This window comes from Orcinus orca, chromosome 5 (genome assembly GCF_937001465.1).
Source record: "Orcinus orca chromosome 5, mOrcOrc1.1, whole genome shotgun sequence".
NCBI classification, from domain to species: Eukaryota; Metazoa; Chordata; class Mammalia; order Artiodactyla; family Delphinidae; genus Orcinus; species Orcinus orca.
The window spans coordinates 141,553,350-141,570,217 of NC_064563.1; the positions used below are offsets into that span (position 1 = coordinate 141,553,350).

Consider the following 16,868-nt stretch of genomic DNA (forward strand, 5'->3'; position numbering starts at 1 on the left):
CTGGGGTTGGCAAACTTTTCCTGTAAAGGGGTCAGAGAGTAAATAGTCTTCTGGCTATGTGACCTCTGTTTTAATTACTCAGCTCTGCTGTGTATTGTGAAAGCAGTCATAGAAACAGATAAACCAATGGGTGTGCCTGTGTTCCAATAAAACTTTATTTATGGACACAGAAATTTGAATTTGATATAATTTTCACATGTCAACAAGTATCCTTCTCTTGTTTCTTTTTTTTTTTTTCTTTTTCCCAGCCATTTAAAAATGTAAAATCAGTCTTAGCTCACAAGTGGTGCAAAAACAGGCAGTGGGCCAGATTCTGTGCGCAGATTTGGTTTGCTGACCCTTTTTGTAGTAAAAAGAGCCCATGGTTTTAGCCTCAGCACCTGGATTTGAGACCAGGATCTGTGATTGACTTGCCTTGTAGCCTTGGGGAAGTTACTCAGTTTGCCCAAACCCTAGTTTTCTGTCTATAAAACGTAAATTATAATACTCAAGCTCTGATGGTGGATTAGAATTAAATGAGAAAACTTGTGCAAGTACTCTGAATGCTCCAAAACACCACACAACGTAGGGTGTAATATTGTTTGGTTATTATTGTACATACTGTGCTTTGTCAAAATCAAATAGTAGCCTGACAGAGCTTGGACTGCTAGATGACATTCTACATCAAAAGCTCTCCAAGACGTTGAGGGCAGAAATATTAGGAAGAGGTATGCTTTACTCAATTTTAAATTAAAGGATAACATTTTCTTAAATGCGGGGTGGCCATAGAGTCTAGAAACAAGGTCTTATTAGTTGATTATATTGTAATGCAATATCAATGAATCATCTATTATGTATATGTTGCCTATGTTTTTTGACTTTATAGCCATCCATTGAAATGAAACCATAGAAGATAATGTTTACCATCTATGTAGGACATTTAATCTTCGACTACCCTTATGACTCTTCTGAATCACATAGAGTACCACCCAAGTCAAGGAAAGAGAGACTGTAAAGTAGTCAGACCCTTGGCAAGCTGTTTTGGAAATGACTATGAATATATATATATATATATACATATATATATATATATATATAATTTTAAATCTTGTATCACTTAGCTAAGCAAATGATTTCACATTATTTTGCTGAGTTAAAGTAGTTTTCTAATGGAATTTTTAGAGTCTCTTTCTCTGTCCACCAGCTCCCATATTTATAAACAGTTTCTGAACATCCCAAAGATACTGGCTTCAATCTAAATAAAAAAGCAAAGGGGAAAAAGTAAGAAACCTGAAACGTAAGAAAATGTAGGAAGGGAAAACATAAGAATGTTGCTTGGAGACTTCAAAACTTAGGCTTTTAAATGAAGTCATAAATAATTTTTAAATTAGAGTATAATGAAAAACAGACATTTCAGAGCCCTAGTTTGGTTAAACCAGCAAGAGAAAATTGTGCTTAAGAAATAGATTGACCTTTTTAGAAACAGTAGCTGGATTTCTGTTAGGGAACATAAGATATTGAACTAAATCAATGGAACTGGAACTGGAGAACTAGGGAAAGAGAAAAAGAGAGGGACAGATGGAGGAAGGGAGTGGGGAAAGAGAGGTTTTCTTCTCCTGGACATAGAGTGTCTATGTATTGGACCAACCAGGCTAAAAGGCCATATTTCGAAGGGATGGAAAAGTAATGACCTGACATTACAGTGATTGCAAAGGTGTTAATCCAAAAGAGTATAATTTGCCCATGGGACATCCAAGGACATAAACAATTTTATCAGTTACATAAAGCTGACATAAATAAATAGGTGCTCTTCCAGTTGGAAAGCATGTTGAGGTGGGTGGAAATGACAATCTGAGGGTCTTGTCAGCCCTTGGGGAGGTCATGCTCCCAGCTGAGTCTGCCCTTTCCTCCAAACTGGAGTCAATTGTGGCAAACTGTAACCCTTTAGCCCAAAGTTCTTATCTGGCTAATGGATACTGCCATGCTTTTATGGGAAAGGGACTCAAATACATCATCAAACAGACCAAAATATCAAGTTGAGTGTGATCCTCATTCATTATGAGTATTGGTGCATTAAAATAGGCTTATTTATTTCCATAGCTCTGGATTTGCTAACAAAGTGACTGAGTGATTGGAGCCTGGATATGGTGGAAGAGAATGGATAGAAATTGTAGGGTCATCTTTGCTGAACTGTTAATGAAAAACACCATTCAATACTTGCTACTTAGAAAATTCAGTCTTAATGAGCTTTTTTCAGTTCCAAATTTTAACAGTTGACACAAAATACACTGTTAAACTGTGTTATCAATAATTGTAGAAAAATAGACATGTTTGATAAGGACATTCTAATAAAAGGTTCTTCTGGAGCATCCTCATTTAAAGATTCAGAGGCTCACATTACAAAAATGAGATTTGGTTCATGTTCCATCTCCAACCACATTGACACCAAAGACAGTGAGAAATAGGGAAAGACCTCATACCTGGGTGCCCTGTCACAGATACAGAACTGACGTGTGTGTCTGACCAAAGGGTTGTCAAGGCTCTTCATTCAGTTGTGCTCAAGGGCCCCCAACTGCTCTTCCAACCAGACAACAGGGTCTATGTTGTCCTTTAAGCCTTAGTAATGGACTTAGAAAGGCCCATTGAGTCTTTAGGAGCTAAATTAGCAGACTTTTTGCAACCCCAGCTGATCTTGCTTTGTGCTACCATGCCTGGCCCTGCAACTCTGGTGATGCTGCAGGGATAGCGCCCCCAAGGCAAGAGGGCCCTTCCTAAGGCTACACTGAGGTAAGGCCACAGTACCTCCCCACAGCCTGGCAAGAAGTGTATGGGGCTCCCTCCTCCTCCTCAACTACAACCTCCTCTTTGGAGTATGTGGAATGAATAAATGATTCAACAAATATTCAATGCGAAAAGTGAAATGTTGGCAAAAGGAAAGAGTTATGGCCAACAGTTTTGTTTTCCATACCGTCAGTACCAAGAAGCAGTTGTCTTGATACAAGGTGTCAGAAGTGGGAGAAGAGAGACCCAACCCCCATGTCAAATTGAGGAGTTACTTTCCTTATCTCTGGGACATGCTTTTTAGTAGACAAGGTCCCCAAACTACAGTGTGAAGGCCTGTGATATCTGGTCAGGGAAGGCAAGGGCAGCAGGGAGGGACAGCTAGTTTGAGCTCTTTGACCTCCATGGTGCAAAGCCTCAAACTGAGCGCAGCTGTAGAAGTTGAAAATGAACTTGGATCCAGTCAATGAATATTTATGATGGATGATTATGTTAGGGAACAAACAGTTTATAAATGCCAACTTAATGTGAAAGATCTGTTTCAGTGCAAAATCTCCACCTGCCCTTGAGGTTTTGTCTAAGATTCTCTTCCTTTTCTTATTTTTTCATTTGAAAATTTTTTCATTTTGAAAATTAGATTTTCAGTACAAAATACTATTCCTTCCTTCCCTCCTCCTCTCCTCTCCTTCCTTCCTTCCTTCCTTTCTTTCTTCTTTCCTTCTTTTTATCTTTGCAGATTAAAATGAATTAAGGCTGTAGTTTTTTGTTTTCTTTGATTGGGAGACACTTTGGATTTGATTTCTAACCTGTGGCATACTCTAGAAATATTTCTTAGACAGTCACCAAGATTGTTGATCTAATCTTTAAATATTGAACTCTGGAAATTTCATAATAATAAACTAATAATAATAATAATAATAAATACCAATGCAAGGAATGCTGATGGATAAGCCCCCCAGGTATAGGAAGAGTGCCAGATGGAGTCAAGGTGTGTGAGATCAGTGACTACAATATACTTCGCCCATTACATGCCATTATGAATTTCATGACTTTAGACCCAAACCACCTTTTACTAATTTAACATGTCTCATTTTTTAACTGTGATTATAGAGTGAAAATAGTTGGAGAGTCAATGGTTTTGTAGAAAAAAAGTTTCTCAAACTGTGGTACTACAGAGGGTGAGAGCTAACTTGAAAAGCATAAACACATAATTCCCGTCATTGGTGGGAATTCCCTAGTGGTCCAGTGGTTAGGAGTTGGCACTCTCACTGCTGGGGCCTTAGGTTTGATCCCTGGTCAGGGAACTAAGATCCTATAAGCTACGAGGTATGGCAGAAAACAAAAACAAAACAAAACCAAAAAACACACATCATTGGTGACATGCCAGAGCATGTCCTCCTCCTGAAATTCTGCCCCAGGCTAGTCAGTGAGGTCTTGTTACTTAAAAAAGAGACCTCAGTTTTGTAAACATTTCACAGTATATCAGCATACTGGTGGTGTGTTTTGCCATCTACTGAACCTCCAAACTTCTCCCAGACCTATGGCTTATTAGATTCAATTAAAGGGAACAGTGAGGTACCCAAACGGCTGCCAGTCTGGGACACAGAGCAAAGGCCATGCACTAAAGGGCCAGCGGTCAATGGGACCAAAGAAATCCAGAAAACAGGACATCAGAACAGAAATGCCTACTGTACTTTGGGAATCCTTTTTTTTTCTTTTAATCTTATTTCTAAAGTTATATATCTAAACCTACATTAATTTTACATCTATGTACATTATTTAGAAGTTTTGTTCTACAGTACTTTTGTACATGCTGGGTTTTATTACTAACTGCAAAAGAAAATAATTACATAAGGCATATATATGTACAGTATTTTGTCATTACCTCACCTGGGTCCTATAAATGCAATGCCCGCAGAGGGCAAGCACCTCGCCCTGTAGATGAAATTTATTGAGATGTATAAAACTGAGGGCTCAACTCTATGTCTCACTGCATGAATGAATAGGCACCAGAGACCTTCCTCATCATATCCCAGGTAGACTCTTTGATGCACTCTTTTGAGTGATCTGGTATTGTACAACACATGCAGGTAAGTAGCAGAAATCTCTAGGACTTGGATGTGTCGTATTCAGGGAGGAGACCAGGCTTGGGTCACAAATGAGGGCACATGACACCTTAACCCAATCTGAATCTGCCTTGTCGATCTGAATAACTGAGAGGGCAGGTAGATATTTTACACCTTGAAGATTTGTTTTCTGGTAATGCCAAACTTCAATATAAGGAAAGAACAAAGTAAGAGAGACAGAAAAGAAAGAGAATGAGAGACAAGGGAAGGTTGTGGGCGGAGAGGAGAAGGGGTGGCCCAGCCAGGGGACTAAACTTTGGATTCGTTCTCTAGATTCGCCACATCACCATTCCTCTCCGTCTGCTCCTCAGGGTTCTTTTCTTCCTCCTCAGTCTCCAGTTCTGCGTGTTGGTTGAGTTTGCTGGAGACGGACCAGCTCAGGGGCAGCTCAGCCCTGCTGGCTAACTCGGCCAGCTCTTTGGCACTGAGAGATGGGGTGCTGGTCTCGTAGGTCTCGTGGAAGCTGTTGTAGTCGACTTCGTAGAACCCGTCCTCCAGCGTCAGAACAGGGGTGAACCGGTACCCCCAGAGGATCTCACTAGTGATGTAGGAGCTTCGAGCTTGGCATGTCATCCCTGCAGAGAGGAGAACAGAGGCTTTAGTGTGTGTGTCTGTGGGCTTTGTATCGCCCAGGGGACTCAGGGAGACAGGCAGGACTGCTGCATGTGATGTTGAGACTGTGACCCACATAGGCTGCTATAATAGGGAAGAACAGAATCTGACTCCATATTAAATCTGCTTCTTTTACTTTAACATTGTATTCAATTGCTTTTGCTACAAGTTAAGAATGTTGCCTATAGCCTGAAATATACAGGATATCCCATTCTCAAAACTCTGACCTTTAAAGGTATAACACTTTCCCATTCATATAGAGGTAAAAAGTTGCAGAACAGAGGATAACATTTGTCTTGTTGGAGGTTTACAGGGGCATTATGACCTGACCTACATGGACAGCTGCAAGAACAAAGGATTCTGACCCCAAGAAGTCTGCAACAACCAGCCACACCCCCTCCTCTTTTAGTATAAAAGAAGCCTGAATTCTAACTCAGGTAAGATGGTTCTTTGGGACGCGAGTCCACCATCTTCTCGGTCTGCTGGCTTTCGAATAAAGTTGCTATTTCTTGCCTCAACGACTCGTCTCTTGATTTATTGGCCTGCCGTGAGGTGAGCAGTACAAGTTTGGACTTGGTAACAGTGTCACAACTGCAAGGAGCTGTCTTTCTTGTTGTAGACATGTGCTACCATGCAGGAGGGCATGTGGTGGAGATACCAGGCTTCCGCATGGAATCCCAGGGAGCAACGTGAAAGTTCTGGCTCACACCAGGCACTTGCAGGCACTTGCCTGCAAGGTCAGGCACACACACAGGAAAGCATGTGTGCACATGCACACAGGTGCACACTCATGTGGTTGTGCCTTGTCCACTTTTTACTCCAGGATCATCTGAGGTCATGACTTTTGTCTCACACTGCTTTTAGAGGTTTTGCCTGAGCCCTGCTGGGATTTGAGTCTTGGTTTTGGCCACAGACTTAGAATGAAATTTGACATTTTAAACTAAACTTATGCTGCCTTTCAGCTGGAGGCCACGGATTTGTGTTACCCTCCCATTGCCGTGACACAGAGGCAGCTACTGTGGTCACCCAAATGAGGTTGGAAGGGATGCTGATCTGAATGTGTACTTTCCCCAGGACCAGTGGAGATGGTTGTTCAGATCGTGTGATAATATAATACTTTAAAGTCGCCCCCCATCTCACCCGCCCTTCCTGCTTATAGACAAGAAGACTTTTTCTAATTTGCACAACAATGCCATATGAGCTACTGGCAGCCCAGGAGCCGGGGATAGCTTCCTTTTAAATGTGAAAAGGCAGAACAAGGGAAATCCCACCCACCTCCTTAGAAAAGGAAACTAGGCAACAGGCTTGGTGTAAAATACGGGGAAGCCATTGGTGCATTTTTTTTCTGAGGTCGAAGAATTCTCTTATGAAACTTCTCAGGAAATGGAAGCGTTCATTCAGCCATTCCTTCAGGGCTGATTTTCCATTAGCTCAGTAGGTCCAGTACCAAGGGCCCACAGTGCTTTTAGGGGCCCATCGTAAAGTATATTACATATTACATAAGGTAGATTATATACTTATTATATTATATAATTATATAAAAATATAATTAGAAAATTTTTAAATGGAATAAAGGGCCCGCAAAGGTAAAACCACGTAGGACTCACCATAGTCCTACTGCAGCCCTGTGTTCATTCATCCAGGGAAGCAGCCAGCCAGTCAGTCAATATATTATTCCTTAGGACAGCCTATAATATATATTAGGCAATTGCTTTATGCTGAATGCAGGTGTGGTGAGGAGAAGAGGCCACATGTAGGTTTTACACAGAAGGTTTTACACAGTAGGTTTTTCAGATCTACAAAATATTCCCACAGCAGTGCACCTGTTCCTCGTGGCTAGAAGAAGAATGTTGGGGCCCAGGGACTGAAGTGACTGACCCACTGCAGCTGGCAGAGTCTGAGCCCATACAGCCCTCATTCACATTCTGCTCTTCCTCTGAACCTCAAAACTGAATGCTACCCCTCTTCAATGTTTCCCTGACTACCCAATTATTTGGTCTGCCCACCCCCATGCCTCTGAAACAAGTAGAGCAGGGTTACTGGGCATTGTAAAGCAAAGAACAACAGCATCTTGCTTTTGTTTCTCAACGTTTCTCTTCTGAGTTACCAACTCTTTATCTGTGTTTGGGAGTGATGGGGGAAGACAGGTGATGACAGGGTTCTGTGGGCTCAGAGTGAGGCACAAACAGGAAGTCAAAAAGAAAAGGTGATAAAATAACTTTCAAATTTTTCTTCCCATTGAGGAAGCATATGTTTATTGTGACACGACTAGAAAACAGAGACAGGCATATAAAATAAAATTCACCTAGATTTTGATTTCTGGCTATGTAAAAGGCCAAATGGAACTAGAAATTAAAAATACAATTATTAAAATTAAAATCTATATGGAGGTTTAACATCCAATTGGAATTGACTGAAGAGAGAATTAGAAACTTGGGACACAGGTATGAAGAAACAACACAGGATGCCGCCAAGAGGTTGTCATTGGGACTGCTGGAGAAAGGACCTCTGAAAACCCTCTCCTCCATGAAGGCAATGAGAACGCTGGCAGAAACGGACAAAGCAAACTCTTTTAGAACTCTGTAAATGAACTCCAGGAGTGTTTGCTCAAGAAAAATGGCTGAATCGCAGTAAGAGCCCTGAGCTTCGGGAAATTTTAACTTTCCCCCTGCTCAGCTTTACGTTAGCCTTAAAAATCAACAGCCTGCAATCATGGTGCAAAAGAGCAGTCTAGCAACTGCTGGAGGGGTCAGAACAGGATTGGAGCTCTTTCAAAGCCTCATGCTCAGAATGGTCATCAGTTGAAGTTTCTAGCAGTTCCCTAGAAAATCCCATTTACAAGGCTTGTCTCTTTTTGACTTGGGACAGAGTTTGCCCAATGCAAATAACTTGTTCCCTTGGGCTGTTTGTCAAAAACAAACAGTGGTTAAACTTTGTACTCTCCCCCAGCCCCAATTCCTATGTTGTTCTAACCCCCAGTACCTCAGACTGTGACTTGTTTGAGAGAGGGTCTTTAAAGAGGTAATTAAGTTAAAATGAGGTCATTGGGAGGGGGTTCTAATTCAATATGACTGGTGTTGTTATAAGAAGAGGAGATAAGTTACACAGACATGTGTAGAGGAAATACCATGTGAGGACATAGGGAGAAGATGGTCATCTCCATCTATAAGCCGAGGAGAGAGCAACCAACCCTGCCAACACCTTGATCTTGAACTTCCAGCCTCCAGAATTAGGAGACAATAAATTCCTGTTTAAGCCACCCAAGTCTGTGGTACTTTGTTATGGCAGCCCTAGCAAATGAATGTGCTTATTGAATTCCACAGGGATAGTAAAATACCTTTTCATAGTACCACTTTAATAGGATTAATTTATGTAATCAAAAATGAATAAGAGAGATTTAAACAAATGTTTGTGGATGCTTTCCCAATTTTTATTCACCTTTTGGTGTCCTAATTCATTTGAAAAGAGATGAAAAGAATATTAATATATTTGTCTAACAATATCGAAAAGTATTTCTAGTGTAAGCTGATAATTTTCATTTTCTTCAGAAAGATTCCTGTCTTACATATTGACATTGGTCCCAGTCCATTCTTAGAAAAATTGTGATTTTTACTGATGTTGAAAAAGTAACAAAATAAAACCAACTAAGGTGCAGCCATCAAAATTACATCAGTGGGTGACAGTGGAGCCCTTGTGATTTTCGATGTCACTTAACTCACTGAAGTGTGACCGTGACTCTGAGACCAATTTTTCACGGATTGTGTTTCAGGCTTTGAAATGAGTGTGAGCTGAGGATGCAGAATTTTCTTTGCTTAATAAAAAAGATTAAAAATGAAAAACATGAAAATATCCACAACACTAATAATGGAAAACAGGAATGACACATGTATATTTACCATGCACATAAAAGTTTAGATACTACCTGTCTATGTATGTACAGAAATATAAAGTAAAAGGAGACCGCCTGGTCATCAGAAAAAAAAAAAAGATTCAATCAGTGTGTATGCAAGTTGTGTTTGTTTTTCATATCAGAAAGATCATTACGGTGTCCTGAGGTAGGTTTTTTTTTTTTAAATTAATTAATTAATTAATTTTTGGCTGCACTGGGTTTTTGTTGCTGTGCGCATGTCTTCTCTTGTTGCGGCGAGCGGGGGTTACTCTTTGTTGCGGTGCGTGTGCTTCTCATTGCAGTGGCTTCTCTTACTGTGAAGCACGAGCTCTTAGGCACATGAGCTTCAGAAGCTGTGGCATGCAGGCTCAGTAGCTGTGGCTCGCGGGCTCTAGAGTGCAGGCTCAGTACCTGTGGCGCAGGGGCTTAGCAGCTCCACGGTATGTGGGATTTTCCCGGACCAGGGCTCGAACCCGTGTCCCCTGCACTGGCAGGTGGATTCTTAACCACTGCATCACCAAGGAAGCCACTGAGGTAGGTTTTTGAAGTGAGTGAAGTAATCTCTGGAAAAAGAGAAGCTCCTTTTGTAGAGATGAATAAAACCTGAAAAATCTGATCTCCAAGTTCAGATCACAGCCTTTACTCTGAGCGTGCTGGCTGTCTTGCCATTTGCATTTATATTTTTATGCCTGTATATGTGCTATTTGCTTTATCTTGAATGCCCTTCCCCCGGTGGACTCCTGTTCATCTTTCAAGAGCTGATTTATTATCTCCTTTCTAAAGCCCTCTGTGACCGACCCCACTTGAGTTGGAACTAGGAACCCACGGCTATCAGAACATTTCAGTGACACCCCATCACAGCCTTCTCACAGCCTTTGCAGCTCATGCTAAGTGTCTGGTTTCCTTGTTGGACTGTGGATGCCTCAAAGTTCGTTTATCTTCTTTATTTCCATATTCCTAGCATTTACATAGTGCTTCAACATTGGAGGTTCCCCCCAAATACCTGTTGTTAAGTGAAGAGAATGGACCTAAGGAACTATAGAGAAATGTTGACTGGAAATGTCTGACATGTATTATTAAATTAAAAGATGGCTTGTGGTCCTTAGAAAAGAAAGTGGTAGATTTCTGTTTCTGCGTCATGTCAGATTACCTAGGAATGACCCTCAGCTAAAATACAAGCTAGACACTGGAAAGTTACAAACTCCCGAATTTTAATCAAAAATAAGTTCAATAACAAGAAAGGGATGGGACTTCCGGGCTTGGTGAAGATGGAGTCAGTGCAGCCTTTGTCTCCCGTTGCTTACAATGAAGATTTCTAGACAAAACACAAAATGCAACAACCTGCAGACTCTGAAAAGTTACCACTAGTGGGAAGATTGGGGAAGGGTACCAAAACTTGAAGAATGACTTGTTTGGGGATAAATTTCTTGGTTTGTTTTTTTCTCTCTTTTATCATCTGGCTTTAACCTGAGAGTGGTCCCTATGCAGAACTGGGCTGTGGTGCTGCAACAAAATCTCAGAGAGAAACCCTGTCTTTCTGACCAAAGGACCAGGACAAGGTCCCCTCTGGGCTGGAGAATGGGGGTGGGGAGCTCTCATTAATTTTGTATCTCTGCACCCAGCTCTCAGTGCTGCGTAGTCCAGAGCTGTGAGAAAATCTTTCTGGCCAGAGGACTGGGAAAAGAGGTCTCTGTGGACCAAAGAGTTTGTGGCTGCGTTTTCCTCTCTTCTCACTGCCTTACTCTGAGAATGAACTCTGAGCCTGTGAAACCGGGCAGCAGTATGGGTGGCCAACACGTGGAGAGAAATCCTGTCTTCACAGACAGAGAAGAGGGGGTCTGGGAGCTGAAAAGGATGGGGAATCTCACAGAGGACAAAACTGAAGAAGAGTATCCCCTAATTCTGTGTATGAATCGATGCAAATCATGAATAAAAAGAAACGATGAATGAAAAGAAACTACTATGTGTTTCATAACATATAATCATACTTTGAAACGACTTCAATGAAGAAACTCTAATGGGAGTTCAATAATACTTAGAAATGAATGATACTGAGATGTAGAATGTCAAGATTGTGGGATACATGGAAAGTAAGAAACATGTATAGACCTAAATGCTTATATTAGAAAAGAAGAAAGTCTGTGCAGAATATCCAACTTAAGAAATTAGTAAAAGAACAACAGGATGAATGCATGGGAAATAGGTAATAAACATCAGTGTATAAATGAATAAATTAGAAAACATAATATTGAGTGAAGAAGCAAGTTGTATAGAATATATAAAATGATACCATTTGTATAAAGCTAAAAGTAAGCATAAGTAATATATCATTCAGGGGCACATTCAAAATTATTTTTTTAAAGAAATTAAGAGAATGATAAAAATAAGTAGTTACGTTAGGGTGGAGAAGGAATACAGAAGTAGATATAGCAGTAATGTTCTAGCTCTTAAATCGAACAGTCAAATTGGAAGTGTTTTCTTATACCCTGTAATGTAATACGTGACATGCATTATTTTGTACTTACCAAGTGCTATACTTTAAAAGATTGCTAATTCCATTTGTTGTTGCAGTATTAGCCTGCTTATCTTTTGTGCAAAGGCTCCTCTTGTTCTGTGTTTTCAGAACTGTTTTTTCTTCTTTTTTTTATTGAAGTATAGTTATTTACAATGTTTCAGGTATACAGCAAAGTGGTTCAGTTATACATATATATATATATATATATATTCTTTTTCAGATACTTTTCCATTATGGTTTATTACAAGATATTGAATATAGTTCCCTGTGCTATGCAGTAGGTCCTTGTTGTTTATACAAACTTATATTTTTATGTAAAGAATTGGAAACAATAAAAAAGAATTGTGACATAATCTAATCTATATAATTCTGCTTTGTACCATCATTTAAATGTTTCCAAACATCTGTTGGCTCAAAATAGCTATAATGTCTTTTCTTGAAGTTACCCTGTGATAAGAACTGTTAACCACTCATTTATTCGGGTCATGTTTATTAAATGGAATCCATGTGCTAGGTAATGAGTTCCCAGCCTCAGGGAGCTTACAGTCCATCTTCTCATTCCTGTAGAAGCTCAGAATCAGGAATTCTGACTGGGACTTCCAAAAATGAGGACCCTTGCCTGCGTGCCCTAATGACCAAGGGTTCACGATAACTGACATCCAACTGGGTGCCTGGGGTCTTCGGAATGTATGGTGGGGGCAGGGGAAGGAGGGAGGCTCAGTGCATCTGGGGCGTAAACTCCATCCATGGTCTCCTTGGCTCCGTGACCCAGCTAGTGGGGTTAAACAGAAATACATGATTGTGTTTCTCACCCTTCAACTAGTTTTTCGTGCATTTTTATTTCCTTGATGGTGAGTCAGAAACTGGGTCTCTGTAGAGTAGGATGCTGTCTACTTAGCCTCCTTGACTGCTTTCTGTGCAAATAACCACAGGAAATCCCAAAACTGAGAGTCAGCTTAGAGGTGGGCAAGACAAAATTGGGGAGGAGGACGTGACATGTGAGACCTGTGCTATAAATGATAGTCCCCGTTTCTTCTCATTCCTCATTATCACGTCACTGTCATCTTCATGGAATATTCCCAAGTAGTTACTGTGAGCTGGGGATTCCTTAAGCCCTTTACCTTGTCTATTTCATTTAATCCTTATAACAACCCCATGAGCATGTGCTATGATTCTATCCCTGTTCTACAAATGAGGAAACTGTGGTGTGGAGACCACTCATGTCACATCCCTGGGGAATCTGGCCTCACAATCTCAAAAGAAACAGGTGGACACTGACATTGCAAGACAGCATTGAGGCCAGTGGGGTTAGAGGAGGAATGGCCTGTTGGTGTGTTCGTGGGTCAGTCATGCCTTTGACTTTGTGTTTGAGGAGCCTGCTTGATTTCCATAGCAGCGTTGTCTGGTCTAAGTTATTTCCCCAAAGCCCAAAGACGCGCGCGCATGTGTGTGTATGTGTGTGTGTGTGTGTGTCTTAAAAAGAATTATTGCACTTCATAATTTCTCCACTGAGAGCTTCTCTGGTTAATCTTCCAAGAATTTAACTCACTTGAAAGTGAATAGAAACAGCCCATCTTTTTGGTGGTGTTTCATTCCTTGAGTAAGAGTACGTTAGAATAAGGAGTGGTGAAGGAGGGACTGCTTGTCATTGGTGGTGAACAAAAAGCCCAGGAAGCCGGGAAGCCAGACTGAGGCCCAGTTGAGGGATCTAACAGGCACTGAGCAAACACAGGTCAGACCCTGCAAGATGGAGATTTAACAGGCAAAGCCTTATTTTTAGATTCACGGCGACAAATGATGACTGGAGATGTTTCGTGCAGAATACCAATATGATGAAAGCCATCCTCAAGAGAGAGCCCTCTGGATAAAGCTGGAAGTATGCACTCAGTAGATAGAAAATACATCAAAATTGCCTGGAGAATGTGATTCCAATAAAATAAGATGGAATAAACCACCCTCACCACTTTGGAATTCTGTAAAATTAACCTATATTGCCAATATTCAGAAACAAAGAATTGACTGCAGGCGTTTTGTCTTTTTATTTCAAATACCAGGCTACATGATGTAATGTTTTCCTTTACTCTTTGTTCTCATTCTCAATAAAAACTGCACTGAATTAGTGCAGTAATAAAGTGTTCTGCACTAATGTTTATAAGTCTTTGTGAGGGAGAACGATCTTGGTGATTTTCCAAGCCCAGTGTCAAAAAGAAGCAGTATAGAGTAATCTCTGCCATAATGTAATGGTAATTCTAATTCATTAGGCTCAGCCAACTGCTGATCATTTAAACAACAACAAGCCCTGTCTTATGCTCAGGTTAAGAATACCTTCAATAAACAGTTGTACTTCTTCTGTTACTGAAATTTTGGGTGGCCAGTGAGGTTCACCTTTAGCTACACAAAAAAAATATTGAAAAGTGTATTTTTTTTAATGTTTAGAAAAAGGCATTCTACATGTGTACTCCCAATTGTACTCTCACCAAAGTAACTGATAAATTCATAAATCAAGTATTGAATTAAGTAATACACATTATTTATTAAGTGTTTATTGTATGCCTGGCACCAAATGCTTTATGTACGTCAACAAACTAACAACACCTTACAACAGCCCTCATAGGTGGGTGATGCTACGATATCTACTTAACATATAAGCAAACTAAGACAAAGAGAGGTTAAGTAAATGTTCTGGGTCACACAGTTTTATGGACTGAATTGTGAGCCTCCAAAATTCCTATATTGAACCCTAACCCCCTCATGTGACTGTATGTGGAAATAGGAACTTTAGGGAGGGAATTAAGGTTAAACAAAGTCACCTAATCCAGTAGGACCATTGTCCTTGTAGAGGAAGAGGTACTAGAGAGCTTTCTCTCTTTCCACGTGCCACATGAGGACACAGCCAGAAGGTGGCTGTCTACAAGCCAAGAAGAGAGGCCCTACCAGAAACCAGTGCTGATGGTGCCTTGCTATGGGACTTCTAGACTCCAGAATGGTGAGAAAATAATTTCTGTTGGTTAAGCCACCCAGTCTGCGGCATTTTGCTATGACAGCACTAGCAGACTAAGAGTAAGGGTGGAACTAGGGTTCTAATTTAGGGAGTCTGTCTCTAGAGCCTATGTCCTCAACTGCCACACTATTATATCTATTTTTGAAAACAGGGATCATGTGTTCATTGTGACCTTTATAACTCCTGTAAGTGCCTTATACTTATATTTACAAAGTAAAATGGAGAGTAGATGAATCATCATGGCCCAAGGGATGTTGCCACTGCGTGTTGTAACTTGACTGCCAAATAATACCTGCTCACCATTTGTCTTTCCCATCATATCTACCATTTGTTCCCCACCAGCTCTCCTAAGCCTGTCCATTCTTACCTTGTCTACCATACAAATGTACTTATTCTCTACTCAATCTGGAGCAGTGGCTACCAGATTCAGAACGTTGCTTGGAGACACTAAACAACCTTGATTCTTTCTGAAAGAAATCATGAGATAACCTCAAATCAAATCATAAACTGCAGGATTCTTCTTCAACCTCTCCCATTCTATATTTGTTTCTCTCTTCTCCAACAGTTCCGGGTTCCCAAAAATCTATACACTTATCATTGGCTCTATCCTACGAGCACACAAAGCAGCTTTGGAATTATCACACCTACAAGTCTACTGAAGAATTGTTTGTACAAGACTCAGACCTCACAGCAGAGGACCAGATATGCTTCTAGTTGAAACAGGAAAGCCCCTGTGACTTTACAAGAAAGCCCCAGTATGTACCAGTAAATAGTGAGCCACAGACTGCCAAATGCACTTGAAAGCCAATTAGAACACTTCCCTGCTTCCAAAAATTCTATAATAGAACACTCACCAATCAAAGACTATCTTAACACTTCCTCCTTTTACTCTGTAAGTCCTGTGAGTTTCTACCGAAGGAAAGAGATAGTAGCAAGCTATCCCGTATGATCTGAATAAGCAACCTTTTGTTAATAGTACAGGTGCTCTGTGTACTTTTGAAACCATCATCCGCAAACCTATGAAGTAAAATTAAAAATTGAAATTCTTTTTAATCTTAGACGATTCCCACTGAGGTAGTGCAATCCAAGTACTGAGTCCCAAAGTTATTGGATTCATCCTTTTTTCTATGTAGCCTTGTTATCTGTTTTATATCTAGTTAGGTTCATTTGTTTCTAATTGTAGTTCCTTTTAGGATTTGCTTTTGTGGTCCTTTTTTTTTTTTTTAAAGAAATTTTAAAACACTTAAATAGTTCAAAAATTAAGTCAGCATAAAAAGATATATTCAGAAAAGTCTCATTCCCACCTCTTCTTCTATCCTGTTTCTGCCCACCTCCTGTATGTGGCCATTTTCATTTGTTTCTGCTTTACCCTGTGTTTCCTTTTGTAAAATAAGCAAACTTAGATGCACACACATTCTTATTTCTCATTTTGACCCTGCAGAGGGAATATATTTCAGGACAGGAAGCTCTATGATGATTTTCTTCTGCTAAAGCAATTTGAAATCTCTGGACGTGCTCATTTCCTTTTATCATAGAATCCATAGGCTTATCAATGACACAGTGGAGCTGAACAGTGGGAGCTGGAAGCAGACTGGCCCAGGTTTAAATCTGGGCTGCCCAGAGCCACAGTGTGGCCTGGATAGGCTACTTAGCTTCTCTTATTCCTCATCTGTCATAGCTGGGAAAATAATGACCAGAGTAGAGAAACGATCTACAAGAAATTTCACAGGTGAAAGCCTTGACCTAGGGCTCTGTTTGAGGACATCACTGGCAATTCTCTTAGTGCCATTCCTTCCCTTGGTCAAGCATAAAAGCTGACCTTTCTTGTAGAATTAGCAGCATTGATCAATAACATTTTTTCCCTTACATCAAGTGTTTGGTTGCTTGTTGACTTTTTTCAAAAGGAACAAAAACCATTCAGAGAAAGATCTGGAGACATCATGTTTCATCTTACTGTCGATGTCA

The 16,868-nt window shown here is 40.4% G+C and overlaps 1 protein-coding gene across 1 annotated transcript in view; it reads right to left on the reverse strand.

Moving 5' to 3' along the window:
- Positions 1-212: 212 nt before the first annotated feature.
- The window catches only part of KCNJ6 (potassium inwardly rectifying channel subfamily J member 6), a 287,055-nt gene continuing 270,399 nt past the window's right edge, over positions 213-16,868 (reverse strand). Inside the window, exon 4 of the mRNA XM_033418305.2 lies at positions 213-5,461. Within this exon, the coding sequence (XP_033274196.2) occupies positions 5,136-5,461 (326 nt within the window). The 3' untranslated portion in view covers positions 213-5,135. The remainder of the gene's footprint in view (positions 5,462-16,868) is intronic.